Source organism: Megascapheus bottae, chromosome 21 (assembly GCF_031878675.1).
Source record: "Megascapheus bottae isolate mThoBot1 chromosome 21, mThoBot2.hap1, whole genome shotgun sequence".
Classification (NCBI taxonomy): Eukaryota; Metazoa; Chordata; class Mammalia; order Rodentia; family Geomyidae; genus Megascapheus; species Megascapheus bottae.
This window is the reverse complement of record NC_143529.1, coordinates 36673137-36697312: the sequence shown is the minus strand read 5'-3', so window position 1 is coordinate 36697312 and position 24176 is coordinate 36673137. Positions and strand designations below refer to the sequence as shown.

Genomic DNA, 24176 nt, shown 5'->3' with positions numbered 1-24176 from the left:
TGCACCAGCCATGGTGGCACTGCCACCTCGTGGTTGGTCTGGAACTTACTAGCTTTTCTAAAGCTGCTAGGCTGAGCCTTAGTTTCGATATATATTAGGGCAGGTCAACTAGAAATATAACAAACCTCGAAGAAGGAAGCTGCGATGAGAAATCCTTACGTCATAAGCTATGGAAGGCACACAAGTAAGCCAGGCGTATGCCTGTAATTCTAGCTACCCAGGAGGCTGAGATCTGAGGATCATGGTTCAAAGCCAGCCTGGGCATGGAAGTCCATGGGACTCATTCATCTCCAAGTAACCACTGGAACACCGGAAGTGGTGCTGTGGCTCCAGTGGTAGAGTATACCCTTGAGCTGAAGAGCTCAGAGACAGTGCCCGGCCCGGCCCAGAGTTCAAGCCCCATGAATAACCAAAAAAAAAAAAAATGCAAAAGGAAATGCACACAAATATCAATCCTAAGTTATTATCAGGTTAAAAACAACCCAAGGCAAACATAGCAAAAAATAAATAAAAATAAAAATCAGGCCACATCAGGTGTGAGGGCTCATGTCTGCACTCGCAGCGATTGAGGGGGTGGAGATTAGAGGCCCCCACGCGACCACCGCCCAGGATACAGTTTGCATGTCACAGAGTGCGTCTAAGACACTTCTCCAAAAAGACAGACTGAGGAGGGGACCAGGATGCTCTCCCCCAGGCAGAACAGCCCACCCCAGCCATCTCACCACAAACACCTCAGACCTGCAGAAAATACAATGCGCTGTGGTACAGCAGCTACCTTTAAACCCACCACGGGGACCCAACAGCACATACACCCTGTGCCCGGGCTCCAGTGCTCCTGGAACGAATCAAGCGGCAGATAGCCCTCCCCTCGGCCTGGACACTTGAAGGTCTCCCCTCAACATTCACTTCCCCCACTGCCACCAGGCCTAGGCCCAGCAGAGGTGTGTGGCTGGCTTCTGGGCACCACACAGCACCAACGGGCACCGTGGGGCGGAGAACTGCACAGCTGACCAGCGGCCTGTGACTGCTCCCACACAGGCAGCCAGGTTGCCAGTAGCTAACTTGGGGGTGGAGGGGAGTCTGCGGCATAGGACCTGCAGACCCATGCATCTCCTGCATCTGTGTCTCTACCTCACAGCTCAGAACTGCTCAGGAACCACTGGTGTCTCATCCTCATGGTCCCTGAGGACTCAGATTCTCCCGAAAGCGAGAGCACCCCTCGTCATGTGCTGAGACCCAGCTGTGGGCTGGAGCACACGGAGCGAGGGCCAGCAGGCCTGACTTTTCTATTCCGTTGCACTGGGGAACAGGGCAGAAGCGCTGCACCGTGAGGCCTAGGAAAAGAGAATCTGAGCTGATGACGGACGGGTGGACAGGACACAGCCAGTGGGATGTGTCTTTATAGGAGTTCTGTACACCTGGAGTGCAAGATGCACAAGGTGGGGGGGTTAGGAGGCGGGAGGGCGCTCCTCAATGGAGAGGCAGGGAGGGCAGAGGCTGAGGATCCAGGGCCGCCTCCTACAGTGCAGCTGAGAGGACCCAGGGAGAGAGCGCTAGGAAGCCACTAAAACCTGGAGGAGCAGGAGATAACCATGGCTGGGCTCTGTGGCAGGCAAGCATGAAGCCCAAGTCAGAGGGATTTGGAGCTGGGTCATTTACTGGATGCAGAGGGACGCTAACAGAAAACCCCAAGGCTTCTGAGTGGGGTCCCGGGGTGTGGGGCACAGGATGATGACAGGAGACAGACCCTGGCCAGGCACGGGGCCTCACCAACCCTCCTCGCATGCATTAATCCATGTCTGTGAGGAAGGAGCTGCACACCACATCCCGATCTTGGCACAGATCCACCTCCAGGGCCCGTTGTATGTACCGTGGCTTGGGGCGGGGGGGTCTGAGCCCCCAGGAGCTCTGGGCCACACAGTGCAGTCTCCCTGCTGGAGTAGGTCCCGGTCCACACTGCTCCAGGAGGACACTGGACAAAAGAACTCGGTGAGGGGCTGCCAGACGCCCTAGGTCAAGCCAGGAACCAAACAAATTCCAGCCTTACAGGAGCCTAACAGAACATCCTCAAACTCAATCCCGGGCTCCTCTGCAGTGCCCCTGGAATTCGTCACAGCACCCTGAAATTCTTTCCAATGCGCTAGTCTCTGAAATACGTCCGAGAGCCTTGGTTCAAACCACCCTAGGTGCACGCAGACGTTAAGACACAGCAACCCTAGACCAGAGAGGGTGAAGCGCCATGCGGGGACACGGACACCAGGCTGTGGGGGCTCTGCGAGCACCCCTCCCCGAAGGCCCTAGCCCCCCCAGGGGGCGCTGCGGGCCTGGCTGTCTCAGGCTGGCGGCCCGCTCAGTCTCTGTTGAACAGAGGATGAGCGGATCAGGATTGTGCCACCTTTCAGGCCTCCTGCCACTTCCCCCCCACCCCCCGCAGTCCTGAGCTCTACCACTTGAGCCACAGCACCATTTCCGGCTTTTTTTTTCTTTTTTTCCCAGTCCTGGGCTTGAGCTCAGGGCCTGAGCACTGTCCTTGGACTTTCTCAAGGCTAGAGCTCTACCACTTGAGCCTCAGCACCACTTCTGACTTTTTTCTATGTATGTGGTACCGAGGAATCAAACCTGGGTCTTCATGCATGGTAGGCAAGCACTCTACCACTAGGCCAAACTCCCGGCCCCAATTTCTGGCTTTTTCTATGTATGTAGTACCCAAGAATCAAATCCAGGGCTTCAGGCATGCTAGGCAAGCACTGTACCACTAGGCCAAACTCCCGGCCCCTTTGCCACTTTTGTAACAGGTAGGCACTGCACATCCGAGTCTTCTGGGAAAGCCCCGAGGCACTTGTGCACAATCTCAAAAGGCGCTTCTCCATGCCAGGGCTGAAAACACAGCAGAAGCCGAACGAGCTACCATGTGCAGAGATCCTGTCGTCCAGTCAGGGACCACAGTCCTTGAGTGCTGGACGCCGGGTGACTGAGCAACGTCTAGGAAGGAAGACTTAAGTGTCTTTTGAATTCACAACCCTACACCTGATCAGTAGCAGTTGTCTTTAACTAGAAAGTTCTTTAAGGGAAACCACTGGTCCCCCCAGTCCAATGGCAATCTCATAGACAGGTATCTGTGAACATGCTACAAAAGTCAGCAACACCTTCAGAAAGGTAACCACCGCCCTCAGAACTGCAAGAGTAACGCTTTATTTTTCTAAAAATCTAAACAACCAACTTCCTTTATTCACCCAAGACAGCATTTTGCTTCTGTCCCGGATCTCTCCCTAACCTCAGACTGCAAGAAAGGCAGTGCCCAGCCTCTGGGATAAGGTGCTGGCCTGTACCCCAACCTAGAATGATGGACTGAATAACACATCTGCTGTCAAATTTCCCTTCATCCCTCTGCAAAGACCTGTGCAGGAAGAAAAGGAACACATTTGGAATCCTTTAACCACAGAATACATAATTCCATCTCTAATTTTGTTCTGCTCCTCATTCTAATGAATGAAACTTTTACTTCTACATTTGCGAGCTGCTGACCCAGTAACTTCACACACTTTATGGAGTGTATCTTATTACAGGCCTAAATGGTCTCTTAAACCAGCGTTAGTTTTATTATGTCAGTATTCTCCATGGTGACAGGAAAAGAAAAAAAATATTACAAATGAGAAGACAGCCTTCAAGGGCTTCCAGTGCCCCCTGGTGGCCGCTCAGTAAACTGCAGAAGTACCTGGATGCACAAACCACCTTTCTGTGTCTGGTGGTTCTCACACACAGCCACAGACCCAGAGCTCACTCTCCTCACAATGGCTTGTGTGAGGACAATTTTCACTCTGCAATCTCTTGGGAGCCAACTGTATGACATTGCATTCAAACCAAGAACTGTATGTGATACACCTACATTTTATAAAATGTGGAAGTATTTTGGTTATCTTCCAGGTTTTAAAATGCAGAGGGCAGGCTGGGGTATCTGACTCTTGTAGACTGTTTACCTGGCATGCATGTGGCCCTGGGGGGAATCCCCAGCACCGTAAATAGATTAGAATGGGACCAACAGGGTTTTAAGCACAACATTCAACATCAAAGGAGCCCTGGGTGGTGACAGGAGGGAGGGCCTGGGAGAGAGGGAGAACAGAAAACACTGCATGAGAGAAAATGTTCTGATGACCTGGCTCCTGTCATTGTAATCCCTCCGTACATCACTCTATAATAACAATAAAGTAAATTAATGGAAATAAATAATGAAAAGGGAAAAACAAAGGAGAAGCTATGGGGCCAAGAAGCACAGACATAAATTCTAGCCTCTGCCTTCTACTGAGAGCACACTCCAACAGGACTAGCATCACTTGATCACCTGGGAAGGAGGGGACCAGACAGTGCCTCAGGTCCTCCAGACTGAAGCCATACACATCATAGATTCAGCAAGAAATAAATGAAGCAGGTGCTCTCTCGATGATTCATTTGATAACAAACTCTTGCAGGTTTGGAAACACATCCTTGAACCCAAGCACCTGCAATAGTTTTCTTATGGTTTGAATTACAGAACTAAACACGAGTGCCATTTCTTGAAATTAAGCAATACACAGACCAAGAAATCCACCGTGAACGACAGCTGTACTGAGGAACCGGTGGCAGGGACAGGCCCAGCTCCACCTGCAAACGTGGAGTCTACGGCCCCCCCTCCCGGGAGATGGGGGTAGGTGGACAGGCTCCACCAGGCCGACAGTGGAGCACCATGGGAGTTCTCTTTTCTGGCACCAGTATCAGGTCACACAGGTCAAGAGGGGCAGCTGGGACCTGCTCCCTGTCCCCCGTCCTGGCACATGGCAATCCCCCTCTGAGCGAGGACGAGGGCCCTCAGGGAATGTGGTGGGGGTGAGCCCTTGAGCAGGGTCTTATTGGTGAGGTTCTCCCTAAATGGTACGTTTCAAACACGTGAAACAAAGCTGCCATGCTCAGCAAAGGTCAGTGTGGGCCTAAGAGGCCCAAACAGATGAGGAGCAGTGCAAGAGCAGCGGCTGCAGCCGCCCCGGGGAGCGGATGGCAAAAGCCTGTGTACGCAGAGGGCTCCTGGGGCTCCCCAAGTCCACCGGAGCCAACACCACGTGGTGCCGGGGAAGGGTCAGAACTGGGGGGTTCACTGCTCCCCTCTTCCCTGGAATGTCTCACCCCAGACACTAGTCTAACTTGACACAAAGGCACAAGTGGGTAAACACCCCAACATGGCCTGTCACGTAGCGCCGTGGGGAATGGCCAGTGTAACTACACTGTAGAAGAAACACTGGAGTGAGGAGGTTACAAAATGCACAGCCAGGTTTTTCCAACACATGGCACACATGCGTGCACACACACACCTGCATGCACGCGCACGCGCGCGCACACACACACGCTACAACAGTGATCACCACTGGGCAGTTATTTCCATACTTAAGGACAAACAAAACAAAAGGAAACCAAATGAAACATTTGGCTGAGTGCCAGTGACTCAGGCCTCTAATCCTAGCTACTCAGAAGGTTAAGATCTGAGGATCACGGTTTGAAGCCAGACCTCGCAGAAAAGCCCATGAGACTCTCATCTCCAATTAACCAGTAAGAAGCTGGAAGCAGAGCTGTGGCTCACATAGCTCAGTGCCAACAACTGAGCAGGTCCTGGGTTCCAGCCCCCGTACTAGTACCAAAGGGGAAAAAAAAAAAAGAATAATCCATCTGTCTCTTTATCAAAGAACATTGAACTCACTCCCAAGTTTTCATAGTTTATTTTTCTTTTCAAGAAACACCACCCACACTTCATCTTGCGTCTTCCTAATCAGAAAGATGGATAAAAATCATTGCTGAATTCCTAGTGACAATGCTTCCGGCAGCTCTGCCTGAACTACGCCCACTAACAGGACTCCAGAGCTTGCCTTCTGGGGTCACGGGACATCTGCTCCACCCTGCCCCTCAGCCCCCAAACACAGCAGCACGTCTGCTAACCTCTGCCAGCCCATGCGAGGAGCTGTCATGGCAGAACATGACAACTTCTGATGCAGACTGCAGGTCCTTCTCTTTCTTGAGACTGAACAAGCTCAGTGCCTCCATGAACCAAGTCCAATGAGGGGAAAAGGCTACCACCTAGGAGACCTGGAAGTTTCTGGGTGACATCTGCAGGACTGCAGGGACGCCTGCCTCCCCTGCTTAAGTGATACTTTCTTACTCTTTCGCTCAGTGACTCTGAGGAGGGCTAAATAGGTCAAAAAGCACATCACTGTTTAATTATTTTAAAAACATTAGGAGGAGCAGAATGCATGGCATTATGAACAGATTATGAACAGAAATAAAAGCCATTTGTAGGCATTAATGATACATCAAGCTAATTCAAGCTGGCTAGGGTCATTAGGGAAGAATCCTGGGGCAAAACACAGCCAGGAGGCGCAGTGCAGGCGAGTATTAAAACAACCATTTCCTATGTCATTGATAAAATTAATTCTACGAGGCAGAGAGATGAGTCTGAACATGAAGATCAAAACACGAGAGCATTTACAAATCGTGACTAACGATCGAATTCTGGCCATGTGGGTTGATGCACACACGTCCACACGCACTTGGGCATCTGAGTACATTTCCGTTTCCCAGAAGAGAAACACAGCATGAAAACCTCACGATGTAGGGGAAGAAGCACCCAGGAAGGACCCAAGCTTCTTTTTCAACAATTCCACAGCATTATGAAATTCAAGATCTCTCACAGCTTCTGTGATAACATCAACAGTAGGACGTCTTCCTACTGCATTTCAAAGTCTGGAGATCATTAACACACCAAGAGAAAAGAGGGCTGACTTTCACAAGTTCGGGAACTGGCTCTATTGCTTCAGGTGTGGGTGAGGCCACAGTAAGGTGGGAGCCTGGGGCACACCGTGGCTTCACCTGGTGGCCAGAATGTGAGGGAAAGGCAGGGGGCCCTGGGGACACCATCCCCCTTCCAGGCCAAGCCACCAATGACCTGAAGACCTCGCACTAAGCCCTGCCCCTTAAAGGGTCCACCCCACCCTCCATGCACCTTTGGGGACACCAAAAAATCCCCATGACAACAGACTCAAAATGTTTTCCCTCAAGAACGATCAAGTTTCATATGCGACTCTGTATGCCTGGTGCAGTGGCAGAAGCCTGTGCCCCGTGAGTCTTGTGGGCCTCAATGATCATGGGGCTTTGCCCAAAGTTGACTTTAAGGGTCAGCTGATAAGCTAAACGAGAATTCCTCCTCAGAAAATCCAGCCTCTGGGTCCACTGAACAGTTCAACAGACCAGAGACAAAGAGGACAAATCTAAGGGGAAACGCGCCAGTTCCTACTTGTAATGTGAAATAATTGAGATAACAATGCATTTAAAAACACGGAGATGAAGTCATCTCAAGCGAATCTTCCCTGCAAATGTCTGGACAGCGAGGTGACTTCCGCATGTGATGGACTCCAGACTTCCCTAGTTCCGCATCTCACATGAGTTAGAGGCCTGGCTCACCTGTCAGGCTAACAGTGATACAGCATGTCTTAAAAACTACAACAAAAAACAATAATAGCTAAAAAAACAAAAAAACAAAACCTGACAGCACTGTTGCGGTCTTTACACTTTCTACTTTATTTTAACCTCAGAATACTTGGTTTACGGCACTAAGAGCTTACTGTTTTAGTTCTCATATCGATTACCTCCATTTGTGGTGGGACCGTAGTATATGGATAGGAAGCTGGCTGAACAAGTGCATAAATAAGGGGGTACCATGGCATTGTGGGCTCCCTCACATGCCCCCACAAAGCCGACCCATGCTTTCCGCGCCCACTGCGTACACAGATCAGAACCTCGGAGGCCCAGGAGCGACCTGGAGCCCTGCGCTGACGTGGTTCTCTTGGTGGCAAACCTGCAAACCCCCGCCCACCAGGCGAACCTGCCCTAGGAAGCCGGAGGCGGTCAGGCTTCACACGGCCATCAACCAACTCCAGGTCACCTCGGGGAGACTGAGGCACGTCTTCCTTCTTCCCACTGCAGCCCTACCATGCGGGCACCAAGAGGCCCACGTCTGTGAGCCACCTCCTCAGTCAAAACCCGAAACCACCGCAACAGAGCTTTGTAAGAAGCTGAGCCTGGGGTCGGGAGCGTGGCCTAGTGGTAGAGTGCTCACGCAGCATGCTCGAATCCCAAGTAAACAGTGACAGGCACGAAAAGACTCCTCAGTTCACCGCTCCAATGCACACCAGGCGCTCAATATACGCACATATGTGTATCTAAGGCACACGCACACACATACACACCCACTGAAATCTAATTTCACACGTAACAAAAAAGAAAAACAGCAGCGACAGAAACAAAACAATAGGCCACCTAACACTGAAAATGAAGCTGGCCATGGAAAAGAAAACTAGCGTAATGGCCACATCTTTGGGCCGCACACTGTCAGCAGGACGCAGGGCCCAGCAAGGCAGGTGCAGAGGGGCCCCGAAGACGCCCTCCTGCCGTGATGACCCGGAGCAAGGACGGGTCACACCGCAGGCTAATTCATGTGGCCCGCGGATCTGGACAAGCCGTGGCTAGGCCCTGGCAGCTGCAGACATGTAGTGTGAGCTGGACTTCTTTGTAGACCAGGATCTCAATCTCATAAAGATGGAAAGTGAGCCACGTCCCCATCTAACCTCCCCTGCGGCCCTGCGGACTGCCTGCCAGCCAGCCAATGGCATCTCCTGAGGACCAGGTTAACGGTGAGCAGGCAGGAGCAAAAACCAGAATGGCTGCTAGGAAAGCGCTTTCCAGAACATGGATAAAAATTAGAATCCACGGGCCGGGAGTTTGGCCTAGTGGTAGCGTGCTTGCCTAGCACGCACGAAGACCCGGGTTCGATTCCTCGGTACCACATACATAGAAAAAAGCCGGAAGTGGAGCTGAGGCTCAAGTGGTAGAGCTCTAGCCTTGAGAAAACCCAAGGACAGTGCTCAGGCCCTGAGCTCAAGTCCAGGACTGGCAAAAAAAAAAAAAAAAAAAAATTAGAATCCAAGCCAGCCACCGAAAGTGGGGCTGAAGGACTGCCCTGTCCTCCTGGGGCAGAGATCACTCTGTCGGGCACACACCCACGTCCCGGGACAAAGTGCACAGTACACAATTAAAGACACACTGGCAGGGTGAGGGCTCCAGTTCAAGGGGCCTGGCAGAAGCTACCGGAGCCTGGCCCGGGACGGCTTCTCTGACAAGCACGACCGGTCTGCCTTGGGATGAAAGGTCTCTGCTCCTCTACAGGATCCCTCCCCTGGCCCTGGAGGCAGGGCGGCGGGCAGATGACAGCTGCACCTTGCTTCTGCAGGTTGCTCTGAGCCATCAGGCAAGGCTGTCAGTACCACCCTGCAGTGTCCCTATGTCCCACAGAGCTCGGGCACCCTCAGGAGGTAAGAGACAGGGCCAGGCAAGAGCAGCCTGGCCCCCACTATCACACGTGCCCTAGAGTACCAGGGTGTGTGTCAGGGTGCAGGACAGAGCAAGTGCTTACCACTCACGGGGCATCCCACAGGGCGAGACACAGAGCCATCCGATGAGGAGACACGGCCCTATCTAAGTCTACTCCTCACCCAACCAGCGGAGAGGGGTGGGGAACCCATGACATTACCAGGAAGTTTAAAATACTTGCAGGAATGGGACAGCCAGTTAGGCCACCTCCCACCCCCAAAGAGCCAGACGCAGCTGTGGTTCAAGTGACTGGGTGTTAGCTTGAGTGAAAAAGATAAGGAGCAGCACTCAGACCCTGAGTTCAAGCCCCAGTACATGTAAGTACATATACATACCTGCACGCATGTGCACGGGCGCATGCGCGCGTGCGCGCACACACACACACACGCACACACACACGCACGCACACACACACGCACGCACACACACATACATACACATATACACACACACACACACACACACACACACCCTTATACAAGGATTAGAGGCGTGATTCATATGGCAGAGCTCCTGTCTAGCAAGCACAGTCCCGCGTTCAACCCTTACACTATAAAACAACAACAAAACCTCTTACCAAGTCAGATGGCACAGTTATAAAACAAAGTATGCCCGGTAGGATTTACAGTCTTCATTGAACGCCAGCACAGACACGGATTTTACCTCACAGTAGGATGACCCAACGTGACATGTTTACCGTGTGAAACTGTCACCGACAGCTGAGCAAGCTCCCATAGACATCAGATGCACAGCAAGAAGCTCAGATGCTCAGGAAAAGAGGTGACATCACAGCAGCTCCAAAGAGCCCAGCAGAAAAGCAAAAAAGGTGCCGCTGCCTGCCAGGCTTCCGTAGGAAAGCTGCCGCCCCCCCCCCTCCCTGCAGGCCTGGCTGGGGAGAATCTGGGCCTCCTCTCCTCTCTACGTGGGGTTGCTCAAGCTCCCCAGATCCTCTCCGGTAAGGCTAGACCTCCCTTCACACCACACCTCCCTCCCTCTCAGGGACAGGGACCTCAATGCCACAACAGACAAGCACTCCCTAAGGTTCCAGCCACGCTGTGGTTCTGTTAATTTTCTGTTGAACTCAGGGCCTGATACCTGCTCAGCGCTGATGAAGACCAATTTCCTGCCTGTTTTCACCGCGTTTTTAGACAGTCTCACTTCCCACTCTGGGATGGGCCTGGACCACGATCCATCTGTTCTACGTTTCCAGTGCTGTTGAGGTCACAGGTCAAGTCACTGGTCTGGCTTCCTACTTGTGGAGAGGGAGTTTCACAGACGCTTCTGTCCAGGCTGGCCTGGAAACCTGACTCTCGCTAGCCCAGTCTTCCCTGTGTCAGGGATGAAAGGCCTGCATCACTGAACTGAACCCACCTGTGGGCTGAGAAGAGGTCTTGTGAAGTCTCTGCCTGGCTTGGTCTACAACATCTTGATTTTGCCATCCCCAGCCTTCTGAATATCTAACACGACTCAAGATTACAAACTAGAGCCACCAACACTCAACTCAGACCTCATTTCTAACTATGAAACTGTACCAGTTTCAGCTTCCTCCTCAAGAACATCCATCCGTGACAACAAACGATTCTATGATTGAAAAAATACACAAGAATGTATATACACGCCATTTAATTGACATTATAAAATATATACACTAATCCCTCTTTAAAAAAATCTTTATATGAAATAAAAATATTTTAGGGTCAAAACTGCCCCTAAACCCAGCGTGGTGGTTAGCCTGGGTATCATTTATTCCTTCCAGATCATATAAAAACAAGCAAGCACTAAAATGCAATGTCCAGCAGGATTTGTCATAATCTTGTCGTCCTCCAATATTGTTATAAAACTCTTTTTACACAGACCGTTCATTTATTAATGGAAAATTCATGCTGCCAACCATGGTAAACCCTCCTGCCTGATACTAAAGGCTTGTATTACAGGGCCCAACATCTTTTTCCTAAAGACAGGACCGGATGAAGAATGAGCAGCTACAATAAACACATGGCAAAATGTCAAAGGCTGACGGAGAATCGAGAGATGAGGCACGGCTCAGGGGGCTCTCCGCTCTGCACACCTGCACCCAGGAAAGGTGGTGTGACACACAACCCACCCAGGACTGTGTGTGGTGGGGCGCTCGTTCCTCCTGAACACCCCCACTGAAAGCGGGCGGAGGGACTGGGCGTCACTGCGCCCCTCACGCTATGGCCCCAGGACAGGCTCCCGTTTCACGCTGGTGCCCCTGTGCCACTGAGCCCCAGAGCCTGGGGCTGTGCATTTACCGTCCTGGAAGACGCGCTCCACGTTGAGGCCGTACGTGGCACAGGTCTCGTAGTAGGTACAGCGCTTCAGGTCGTTGGAGAGCTTCCTCGCCCGTGCGTCGTCGATGACCCGGGGGTTCGTGGAACTTATGGCATCTGAAACAGAAGAACAAGGCACGATGCCAGCCACCACATGCACCTGTCCCTGGCTTCTCATGACCTTTGTGTGGCACATCTCAAGCCGTCACCATCCCTTGTAGAACTGTTAATTCCTTCCAGGCCCTGGAATTCTGAACACAAAGTAACCCCCACCCCTCCAAATGACAGCCTCGAATTCCAGGACAACCCGTCCTTCATGGGGTGACCCAGACAGCTGCTGAGACTGAAATCGAAGCATACTGACGCAGAACAAGAAGAAAATATAGCTCTACAGCAAGACACGTCCAAGGGGGAACAGACTGCTTTACTCCTGCTGCTGGTCCTTGTAAGTGTATGTCTATGGAGCCCGTGGAAAGAGGAGAGGCCTGTGGTTGAAGCAGCAGCACGGAGAACCCACTCGGGAGGACGGAGACTTGGGGAGAGCAGGACAGGAGGGGAGCAGGGCTCTGCAGGTCACACAGAAGTCTGCTCTCTGGCCTTCCTGCTAAAGGGAGTGCTGAGGGCCTCCGGGGCTTGGAGGGGAAGCTCCCCTGACTTGGGGCATCCAGGAAAGGTTGGGGAGACTGGGCAGCCCAACAATGGACGTCTACACAGCTTCCTTTCCATCGAGGCTACCCCACACGCTCAGGCCACAGCCTGGAGCCTGGCCCACCAGGGGCTGAACGAGGGATGCCGTGCAGAGGGAAAGGACCTCTGTCAGAACTAGTTTCCTAAGCTGAATGATTCAGGGGGGGTTGAAGGCTCTCAGGTTACAGAAAATAATCACCGTCTACCAAAGTTACCAGCCCAGAGACCCCCACCAGAACGAGGCTGCCTCCACGCACAGGACACCACCGCTCTCAAACCTGGCTCCACAAGGGTCACATTCACGAAGCAACACGTTCCTCCTTCCCTTCCTTTGGTCTTTTTGAGATAGTGTCTTACCATGTAGTTCAGGCTAGCTTTGAACTCATCATCTTCCTACCTTGGCCTCCCGAGTGCTACAGCTACAGACATGTGCCACCAGGCCCAGCCCACGGGAGACCTCGGTAAGACCAGCCACAGAGGAAAAACAAAACAAAATAAGGCAAAAATCCAGGAACAAAAGCAACCACCAGCACACACATGCCATGTGTCTGACTGACCCACCAGATGCCAGGTGTGACTTTCTCTTCCGTCCCTTTCTGAGCGGTGAAAGTCAGACCCATCAACCACTGTGGGTGTGCATGGGTGGGTGTAGGGGGTGTGTGTGTGGCCCCAACTCCATTCCACCCTCCACTCAAAGAAACCCCAGTGAGAAGGGAGATGGCAGTGCAGTCATCTTTGCCAGAACAGGAACCTAAACTCTGAGAGTTACTGTGAGTCCCTGAGAAAGCAGCTGAGGCCTCAGCATGGCCTCCTGGGTCCAGGCAGTTCTGCCAGCTGGGAATGGTGGGTGGGGCCAGACCCCGGCAGCTCTGCGAGCCCAGCTGACATCGGAACAGCTGGCCAGGTCCGCTTTGACTATTAAACCTCTCTTGCATGGCAGTGGTAAATAGACTGTGCTGTTAAAAAGCTGTTCACTTGCTACGAGTTCTCAGACCCTCTCAGTTTCCTCAAAGTGCCAAGGTGGCCTACAGTCCCTGGACACTCTGTCCTCTTCTGGAGAATGCAGCTCACGACCTAGATGACCCTTCTTTATACTTAAAATCATCTCTAGATCATCCACTCATTAGCCATTTGGGGACACTGTCACACTGTTTAAGGGGTAATGACAAGGCAAGAAGTCTGTGCCTGTTGAGAGATGCAGCGTTGAACTAACCTAGGAACTGTTTCTGTATTGCTGCCTCCTGGTGGCCACCAGAGGGCGCTGTGGGCACAAAGAACATCTATCTGGTTTTTGCTCCTTCAGTTTCAGTGGTGAGCAGCACGGCACAGTGCTTCCCAGGAGCCCTGGGTACTGTCCACTAGCACAATGGGAGAGGGCTGGCACGCTATGCCCCAGTCCCTACTTCTCAGCACACATGCCCACCACCTGCAGGATCTTGCTACCTCAGTGCAGCTCTGTGGGCAACATGCACAGCCGGCTTCTTAGCTACAGAGCTTTCACATGCGGGCCTGGGCCCGGACGCCAGATATGTGGCTTCTGGAGGATTCTGCAAAACCGGTACATAAAAACATGATCACTTCATAGGTACCCTACCTTTCTAACAAAACTATCTGAACGTGAACTTCACCTGCTAAAAGGCCAGGTTCACAAGAGACCTACAGGAAAACCGGAAACGGGTTCCCAGTGGTTCTGTGCTCTCCAGCACAGATGAAAATCAACAGCAGCTCACAAGCTGTGGACAGGAGGGACAATGCGAAACTCTAATGTTCATGGTGCACTTAGTTAATAAGCTTATGTGCTGATGAACTTCTTACATGAGAGCAGAGAATGAATCTGTCTTTTCTAAGGTGTCTGTGCCTGCAATGTTTTGAGGTAGAGCGGTCTGTGCAAGGAATCAAATCAGGAAACCATCTGTGATCCATGTCCTCCCGGGGCTTCTCTACACCGACACCCCACACTTGGAACACTCACTCACCCTGGGTCCCCACCAGCACAAGCGGGATCTCGCCGGTGTTGCGGTAGTTGGCCATCCGGCTGTAGTAGTGGTAGACAGTCTGGAAACTTATCTCGTCCTCCAGGCTGAAAACAAAGATGACGGCATCCACCCACATGGCAAACTGCAGAGAGAGAAAGGCAGGCAGAGGGGGTGCTGAGTGAGGGTGCCGGCTGGGGCAGGGGCACCGGGATCTCTGAGGGTCCTCTTCATACCCGGGACTACAGGACAGGGACAACCTCTAGGCTGGGTGCTATTACAGAGGGCAGTGGCACTGCTCACCACGACTCTAGAGCAGCAGGCCCCTCTCTTCAGAGACAGCCTCACCCCCTGCGGGTTCAAGTGCAGCTGTATGCACAGAAGGTGTCTCCAGGAGCTGGGGGAGTGGTTCAGATGAGAGAGTGCCTGCCAATGAGGGTAAAATGGCAGAGAGAGTTTGAATCCTGGTTCCTGTGGGCCCTGGCGTCTGTGTGAGAACAGGTGCTGGCGTGGCCTGGCAGCGTGGCCGGACACTGTCTGCTGGTCCCTGCTCTGACTGCTCTTGGCCGGCCCAGTGCTCCCTAGGCCCCAGAGAGGAGGAGCCCAGACTCCACCCAGCACCAAGGCCCTCCCTCATTCCAAGAGAAGAGGAAGCAAACAAGAGAAAAAAAATCCCATTCGCTTTCCCTGAAAAGCAGCTTCGGTCCCCAGATAGGCAGACATAGCACCTCCACTCCAGCAAATGTCTTAGTGGTTCAACTCAATTTCCACTTACGACTAGAAACCATACTCGCTCACACATGAAACATGTGACCAGCCTTCCAAGTCCTGAGACTCTAGTGACACACGTACAGTCAATCACAGGAGAACGTTGAAGCAGACCTGCCAAGAACTGTAGGACGGCTCCAGTGAGCTGGGGCTGGGCGGGCAGGCCAGCGAGGGAGAGAGGAGGGCATGCTCTCAGCTCCCCGCTGGACCCTGAACCTCCCCCACCCAGGAGACACTGGCCCCCTCCTCCTCTCGCAGGAGGGTGTGTGCACCCAGCCCCGACACTACAAATACACCCTGTACTAAGAAGAAGGGAACTGGAAAAGCAGCAACCTGGAGAGAAAAAGGAAAGGCAGCTAAAACAGCCGCGTCTCTGCTCTATCCTGGGGCCGCCTGGTGGCCACCTGGAGTGCTGCAATGTCATCTGCCAGGCTGCTACCTCCAGGTGAGAGCTGTCAATGTGCCACACCACGGGAAGACAGAAGGAAGAAGTCAGCCCCATCTGACCATCCCTGAATTTGTAGAAATCTTTAATCAGGAATCATCTGAGGGCAAATCCTTGTGAGGGAAGCGAGTGCTAGAATGTCAGGCTGGTCCTCAAGGAAACTGAGTCAGCTCTTCCTCAAAGCCAGAGGCCCATGAGACCTCCCCCAGGGCTGCTCTCGGCATGGCTGGGGGCACTACCCAGTCTTGGGGGAAGGACTGGGGAGGCCAGTGCCTCAGCTGAGCACAGGTCGGTTCTCTCTGGGGACCAAGGTACATGCCCTGTACAGCGGCATGGTCCTCTCCCAGGACCGAGGTGCCCGTGGAGGTGCCAGCTTCAGTGCTCCCCACAGCATGGCCCTCTCCAGGGGACGCACTGGCAAGGCCCACCACCAGCGTGACGGAGACAGGATTCAGCTTACAGAATGACCACTTTTGAGACCCAGTAAGTTGTTTCCTTAAAGTAATTCCTTCACTAGTTATACCAACTAGAAGGAAGGACAATGTCATTTTATTAAACATCCCTTCATAATTTAGGCATACTAAGGTCTGTGGAGGATAAATTTCCTGAGGTGTCAGAGCAAAGGGATCTCAGAGGAAGATACCATTTGAGATGAAGTGTGGAACTTGGCTGGGAGGTGGGGTTGTAGAAAAAGTAGGTAAAGGACCTTAGTAAAAGCATCGCCAAAAAAAAAAAAATTCTCTGTGTTTTGAAATGTTTAAGTGCTATGGGCTGGAACTTGAACTCAGCACCCTGGGTGCTGTCCTTCAGCTTTTTCACTGAATGTTGGCACTCTACCACTTGAGCCACAGCTCCACTTCCACTGCTAGGGACGGAACCCATGGTGCCTCAAGAATGCAAAGTACACATTCTCCCTCTGGAGGCGGCGTCCCTTTCAGTGCACCCTGGGTCACTGCCCCATCTCACCAAGGTCAGAACGCCCCTGGCAGCCATTCCAACACCTCCAGCTCTGACCCGATAGCTGTGCCCGGCATGTCAGCCCTCCAGACTCTCTAGCATCAGAGCACACACTGAGCCAGCACGTCTGGATCGCTTCTACTGTTCCCCTTGTTCTTTATGCACTGCAGAGTCTGGCTCGGCAATGATGGGTTCCCTGCCACCCAAGTACATTCTGGGAGAAGTGGAAAGCAAACTCACATCATTCCTGGGCTTCACCTGCATGTCCCTCCTTGTACCAGGGCCCCGGGGTAGCACAGGGGCACAACCTAGGGTGTGCAGTGACTAAGGGGAGATCCAGCTCTGCCACCACGACAAGCCCCCGGGGCAGCAGCCAGCCAGCTCAGAGGCAGGAGCATGTGGGACAGCTCCCAGGTGCTCTGCAGCCACACGCGGGCCCAGGGCGCCGTCATTGGCTCACAGGCAGAGTACTTGCCTTGCACGACTCATGGGTATGCACGTAAACACACACACACACAAACCCAGATTGTTCCCTAATATAAGCTTTGAGGCCAACTGGTTTACTTAATAGTAAATATTAGTACATGTTACGATCACCAGGGAGCTCTCAGTCAACACACAGATGATTTCTACACAACGCTCCAGTGTCCAACACACCGGACCTTCCCCAATGGCAACATCCGACTGCTTCTGTGCCAGTCATCTTGTAAATCCATGAGAAGTTCCAGAAAGGAAGTGCTCAGTTCTAAGTCTGCCTCAGTGGCATCAATGGGAACAGCTAGTACTACAGGCTGGCTCCAGGAAACCTGCAATGTCAATGAAATACCAAGCTGGACTAAGTCAGCCAAGACAGGATTCCCACACGGCACTCTCATTTCCAGGGATTTTTAAGGAAATCACATTACACTGCACATGGGTTTCAACAGGACCCAATGGGGCCAGCACGGCTGGCCAGCCCACAGAAACGCCAGCTCCTGCCAGGCAGCAGCGCTGGAGAGCTGGGCAGAAAGTGGACTTTCTCAGTGGCAGTACTATTTAGAGATCAAGTCACCTGAGCAGCACCGACTACAGGATATCTAAATATCTTTTCAGTTAAGTGCAATTTGGGGCTTTCCAACCTTCTGCCTTTGTTATTTTCAAGTAAGGTATGATGGCTGGTGTGGACTTCGACCTGCCCAGCCACCGCACACAGCTACCAGCTGAGATGGGGCGCGTGTTTATGCCTCGGGTAGACTGTGATCCCCCCAATTCCAGCCTTCCACGTGGCCAGGGTGGCAGGCACCTATCACCAGAGCCAGCTGCTGATCAAGATGACGTCTTGCCTTCGTGATCACGATGGACTGGAACCACAATCCTCTATGTGTCCGTCTGGGAAGCTAGGATGATGGGAGTAAGTCACTGGTGCCTGGCCCTATCCTTCATAACAACATACACACTTAAGAAAAAAAAAAACAATCCGCCATACAAACCACCCCCACAGAAGCCACCCAGCTTTTGGGAAAGCACTCGACTCCCTTCTAAAGTGGTTGATCAGAAAGAGCTCGGGGAGCCCATCCATGTCCGAGGCTTGCTTCAGTGTGCATGCAATACTCACCTGTGCCTCTGGGGGACCCCCTTCATCTCTTATCAGCAGCAGGTAGCTCTGTCCATCCACAACAATCTCCTTCTTGAACCTGCCACCTGCCACACAGAAAACGCCACGTTAGAGAAGAAAACCAGAGCAGGAGGGAGGCAGACAGACGTGGGCTTCACTTGTGGAACAATACACTGTGATAGCCGCCCTGGAGAGACCCAGCGGAGGGCTTAGGAGTGGATTTCAGCTGTCTCCCACAGCCACTGAAATTTTAGAGCAATGGAACCCAGATTGAAACATGTATTTGCTTATCTCTGATTAGAAGGCCCAGCTTCCCATGCAACCCTAGGCATGCCTGGCTGAGAAGCATGGAATCTGTGTGCAGCCTTTATATGCAAATACATAAAGTCTCGCACACTGGGAAAGACAGAAGATTCAAACTGTCTTTCTAGAGGGTTCACAGAACTGAGAAATGTCGTGGACAATCTCTGATAGAAGAAGGGCTGAGGGCCTGTATTCTCCTCAAGGGAAACCCAGTTCTTGAAAGACACACAGAACAGCATGGGGATGGTATCTCCAGATGCCAACTACCACACACGGTTAGACAGAGCTACGGATGGGATCTCCGCACAGGTGGAGACAGAGCAGTGCAGCTGGCTGACGAAGAGGCGTTAGAGAGCATGGGGTTAGCAGGGGCACACTGGGGCCTGCTGGAGCACGGGGGGCCAGAAGGACAGGGTGGGCTGGTGACAGCCCCTAGACACACCTGAGACCAGCATGGCACCCTGGCTGTTCCACCAGGCCTGCACGGCGGGCAGCGTGGTGCCTTGGGCTGCCACACTGCAGGGCATCTAGGTTGCCCTGACGGATTCTCACTTTTGTGAGAAAGGAACACCCAATTTTCAGCTCTCCTACGCTGATGCCTCCCCAAAGCCACCACAGAACCCTGTGAACAATCAGACTCCAGGGAGTCTGGCAGGGGCCCTGGGAGGGACCATCCGCCCAGAACCCCAGGACAGCACCACTCCAGAGCTCAGGCCTAACCCAGGAAGTGCGCAGGCCGCCAGAGGGTGGGCTACCACCTGGGGCAAGGCTGCCCTCCCACAGGGACTCCCAGCCCCACTAGCGGGGCCATGGGCACAGTCTCTGGTTACAGAACATGAAGGATTCGCTCTCTTGAGCTTGCTCCAAGATAAAACAGAGAAACATTCCTGCAATACAATACTGCCGATGAGCTGCACTACGGTCCCTATCCCTGAGGAGGTGATCACTGAGGAGGTGATCTCTGAGGGGGTCGTCACTGAGGAGATCATCACTGAGGAGGTCATCACGGAGGAGATCGTCACTGAGGAGGTCGTCACTGAGGAGGTCGTCACTGAGGAGGTGATCACTGAGGAGGTGATCACTGAGGAGGTGATCAATGAGGAGATCGTCACTGAGGAGGTGATCACTGAGGAGGTGATCACTGAGGAGATCATCACTGAGGAGGTGATCAATGAGGAGATCATCACTGAGGAGGTGATCACTGAGGAGGTGATCACTGAGGAGGTCTTCACTGAGGAGATCATCACTGAGGAGGTCATCACTGAGGAGATCATCACTGAGGAGGTCATCACTGAGGAGGTCATCACGGAGGAGATCGTCACTGAGGAGGTCGTCACTGAGGAGGTGATCACTGAGGAGGTGATCACTGAGGAGGTGATCAATGAGGAGATCGTCACTGAGGAGGTCATCACTGAGGAGGTCATCACTGAGGAGGTCATCACTGAGGAGGTGATCACTGAGGAGGTCGTCACTGAGGAGGTCGTCACTGAGGAGATCGTCACTGAGGAGATCGTCACTGAGGAGGTCATCACTGAGGAGGTGATCACTGAGGAGGTGATCACTGAGGAGATCATCACTGAGGAGATCACCACTGAGGAGATCATCACTGAGGAGATCATCACTGAGGAGATCATCACTGAGGAGATCACCACTGAGGAGATCATCACTGAGGAGGTGATCAATGAGGAGATCATCACTGAGGAGGTGATCACTGAGGAGGTGATCACTGAGGAGGTCTTCACTGAGGAGATCATCACTGAGGAGATCATCACTGAGGAGGTGATCACTGAGGAGGTGATCACTGAGGAGGTGATCACTGAGGAGGTGATCACTGAGGAGATCATCACTGAGGAGGTGATCACTGAGGAGGTGATCACTGAGGAGATCATCACTGAGGAGATCATCACTGAGGAGATCATCACTGAGGAGGTCATCACTGAGGAGATCATCACTGAGGAGGTGATCACTGAGGAGGTGATCACTGAGGAGGTGATCACTGAGGAGATCATCACTGAGGAGGTGATCACTGAGGAGGTGATCACTGAGGAGATCATCACTGAGGAGATCATCACTGAGGAGATCATCACTGAGGAGGTTGTCACTGAGGAGATCATCACTGAGGAGGTGATCACTGAGGAGGTGATCACTGAGGAGGTGATCACTGAGGAGATCATCACTGAGGAGATCATCACTGAGGAGATCATCACTGAGGAGGTCATCACTGAGGAGATCATCACTGAGGAGGTGATCAATGAGGAGATCATCACTGAGGAGGTGATCACTGAGGAGGTGATCACTGAGGAGGTCTTCACTGAGGAGATCATCACTGAGGAGGTGATCACTGAGGAGGTGATCACTGAGGAGATCATCACTGAGGAGATCATCACTGAGGAGATCATCACTGAGGAGATCATCACTGAGGAGGTGATCACTGAGGAGATCATCACTGAGGAGGTGATCACTGAGGAGGTGATCACTGAGGAGGTCTTCACTGAGGAGATCATCACTGAGGAGGTGATCACTGAGGAGGTGATCACTGAGGAGATCATCACTGAGGAGGTCGTCACTGAGGAGATCATCACTGAGGAGGTGATCACTGAGGAGGTGATCACTGAGGAGGTGATCACTGAGGAGGTGATCACTGAGGAGATCATCACTGAGGAGGTGATCACTGAGGAGATCATCACTGAGGATGTGATCACTGAGGAGATCATCACTGAGGAGATCATCACTGAGGAGGTGATCACTGAGGAGGTGATCAATGAGGAGGTGATTACTGAGGAGGTGATCAATGAGGAGGTGATCACTGATGAGGTCATCACTGAGGAGATCATCACTGAGGAGGTCATCACTGAGGAGATCATCACTGAGGAGTTGATTACTGAGGAGATCATCACTAAGGAGGTGATCACTGAGGAGATGATCACTGAGGAGGTGATCACTGAGGAGGTGATCTCTGAGGAGATCATCACTGAGAAGGTCGTCACTGAGGAGATCATCACTGAGGAGATCATTACTGAGGAGATCGTCACTGAGGAGATCGTCACTGAGGAGATCATCACTGAGGAGGTGATCACTGAGGAGATCGTCACTGAGGAGGTCATCACTGAGGAGGTGATCACTGAGGAGGTGATCACTGAGGAGATGATCACTGAGGAGATGATCACTGAGGAGGTGATCACTGAGGAGATGATCACTGAGGAGGTGATCACTGAGGAGGTGATCACTGAGGAGATCATCACTGAGGAGGTGATCACTGAGGAGATCATCACTGAGGAGGTGATCACTGAGGAGGTGATCACGGAGGAGGGGTCATCACGGAGGGAAGGTGCTTTCTTGTAGGGCTGTGTCACACCCGGCACGGACAAACATCTAAGTGTGCCAGGCCACGCCCTGGCAGCTCCTGCACTCGGGGTCCACAGGAGAACCCCCAGTGTAGGGCCTCCGTCGGCTTTTCAGTATGCCATACCTAGCACTTAATAAACGGCATACGGAGACGGTAGTCAGTACCATGTGCACATTTTTTACTTTTTAGAAAGAGATGCTGGAAACCCGTTATTGTCCAGTGAGGTGAACAGACCACCTCAGAGAAGCAAATGTGTTCCTCGGTGGTAACAATCTTTTCCTTTACCCAGAACCCTAAAGATCTGCCTCCCCAGCTGTAGACCCAGAGGGCTGTGAGCTTGGCTGGGAGCCACTGCCACTCTGCCAGAGAAACACCCACCACAGGGCGGGTGTGATGCTCTCCAACCACGGGGTACAAGTCCGTAAGATGCTCTGGTCAGAGGAAGGGGTCCCAAGGTCAGCCACGGGTCCCTGGCCCATCCAGGGATGGGACTGGCTGCCCTGCTCCTTCCTACAGTCAGTTCTTCCTGGCAGTTTAAAGAAACAGAAGCCCAGTTTCCTGGTGGGCAGTCAGGGCTGAGCCCCAAAGCGCCTCCCAGGAAGCCCTGTCCTCAGGGTTCCACCAGGGACCCTGAAGTCTTCATGTGCCAAGCTTTCATACTACGTTCCCGAGTTCACTCATGTCTGCTATCCCCTGCTACGGCTGAGCTGGTGGAACCCTGGAGTCCATGGCTGCATCAACAGTACTGACAGCATCCCCACCTCCACCCTGGACCAAACACAGCCACCTCCCCACCTCCAGACAAGGCACACCACCCACCCTGACGCTCCTGCTCGCCCCAGACACTCCACCTGGCTGTGAACCCCTGGCTGTGAGCATGGACCGTGCCACCTGCCCACCCCCCACAAGGTCCCAAAGGGGAGCCGGCAGGAGCTGCTACATTCCCAGGAAGAGGAGTGGGTAGCTCTGATGTGTCCCACCTGCCTGAGGAAGAAGCCTGCAGAAGGAACAGGTGGGGGGAAACGGGGAGACACAGCTGAGGGTGATGGGGATGAGGGAGGGTGTGATGGATGGCAGGAGTGCAGAGGGGATGACAGGACTGGAGAGAGGATGAGAGGATGGATGGATGGATGGATGGATGGATGGATGGGTGGATGGATGGATAGATGGGTGGATGGGTGGATGACAGGACTGGAGAGGGGATGACAGAACTGGAGAGGGGATGAGAGGATGGATGGATGGATGGATGGATGGATGGATGGATGGATGGATGAATGGGGTGGATGGGTGGATGACAGGACTGGAGAGGGGATGACAGGACTGGAGAGGGGATGAGAGGATGGATGGATGGATGGATGGATGGATGGATGGATGGATGGATGGATGGATGGATGGATGGATGGATGGGTGGATGGGTGGATGACAGGACTGGAGAGGGGATGAGAGGATGGATGGGTGGATGACAGGACTGGAGAGGGGATGAGAGGATGGATGGATGAATGGATGGATGGATGGATGGATGGATGGATGGATGGGTGGATGACAGGACTGGAGAGGGAATGAGAGGATGGATGGATAGATGACAGGACTGGAGAGGGGATGACAGGACTGGAGAGGGGATGAGAGGATGGACGGATGGATGACAGGACTGGAGAGGGGATGAGAGGATGGATGGATGGATGGATGGATGGATGGATGGGTGGATGACAGGACTGGAGAGGGGATGACAGGACTGGAGAGGGGATGACAGGATGGATGGATGGATGACAGGATTGGAGAGGGGATGACAGGACTGGAGAGGGGATGACAGGATGGATGGATAGATGATGGATAGATGGATGGGTGGATGGGTGGATGACAAGACTGGAGCGGGGATGAGAAGATGGATGGATGGATGGCAAGGCTGGAGAGGGGATGAGAGGATGGATGGATAACAGGACTGGAGAGGGTTGGTTGGATGGACTGGATGAAGAATGGATGACAGGACACCTCTTCCTCAAAGCTGGTGGCTTGGAGCACCACATGGGTGCAGGAGCAGGCTACCCGGCTCGAGGTCTGCCCTGCCCTTACTGGCTGGAGGACCTCAGCAAGTGACTGAGCTTACGGTGCTACACTGGTCTGGCCTGTAAGATGAACACAGTGAATAAGGCTTTCCTTCCTGTGTGGTAAGAAAACACCCCCTGACGCCTTTGGACACTCAGAACACACCCTCAGCTGTGCAGGGGTCTCCCTGCTTGACCCCCAGTCCAGCTGAACCCAGCTCCACCTCGTACCACTGCCTGCTCTCCCTCCCCCCGCCCTGCCACCCCCCCACATCGTCTTGCCTCACCCAGCCCCGCTTGGCCCACCCACCCCAGCTTTGGCCTCCTAC

At 52.9% G+C, this 24176-nt stretch overlaps 1 protein-coding gene across 12 annotated transcripts in view; it reads right to left on the bottom strand.

The window, feature by feature from the left end:
- Positions 1-24176, bottom strand: part of Agap1 (ArfGAP with GTPase domain, ankyrin repeat and PH domain 1) — a 418516-nt gene that overhangs the window by 234070 nt on the left and 160270 nt on the right. For all 12 annotated transcript variants that reach the window (XM_090355098.1, XM_090355104.1, XM_090355100.1 and 9 more), the window contains 3 exons: positions 18157-18242; positions 14396-14537; positions 11715-11849 (listed from right to left, as the gene is read on the bottom strand). In XM_090355098.1, coding sequence (XP_090211224.1) covers positions 11715-11849; positions 14396-14537; positions 18157-18242 — 363 coding nt within the window. The remainder of the gene's footprint in view (positions 1-11714; positions 11850-14395; positions 14538-18156; positions 18243-24176) is intronic.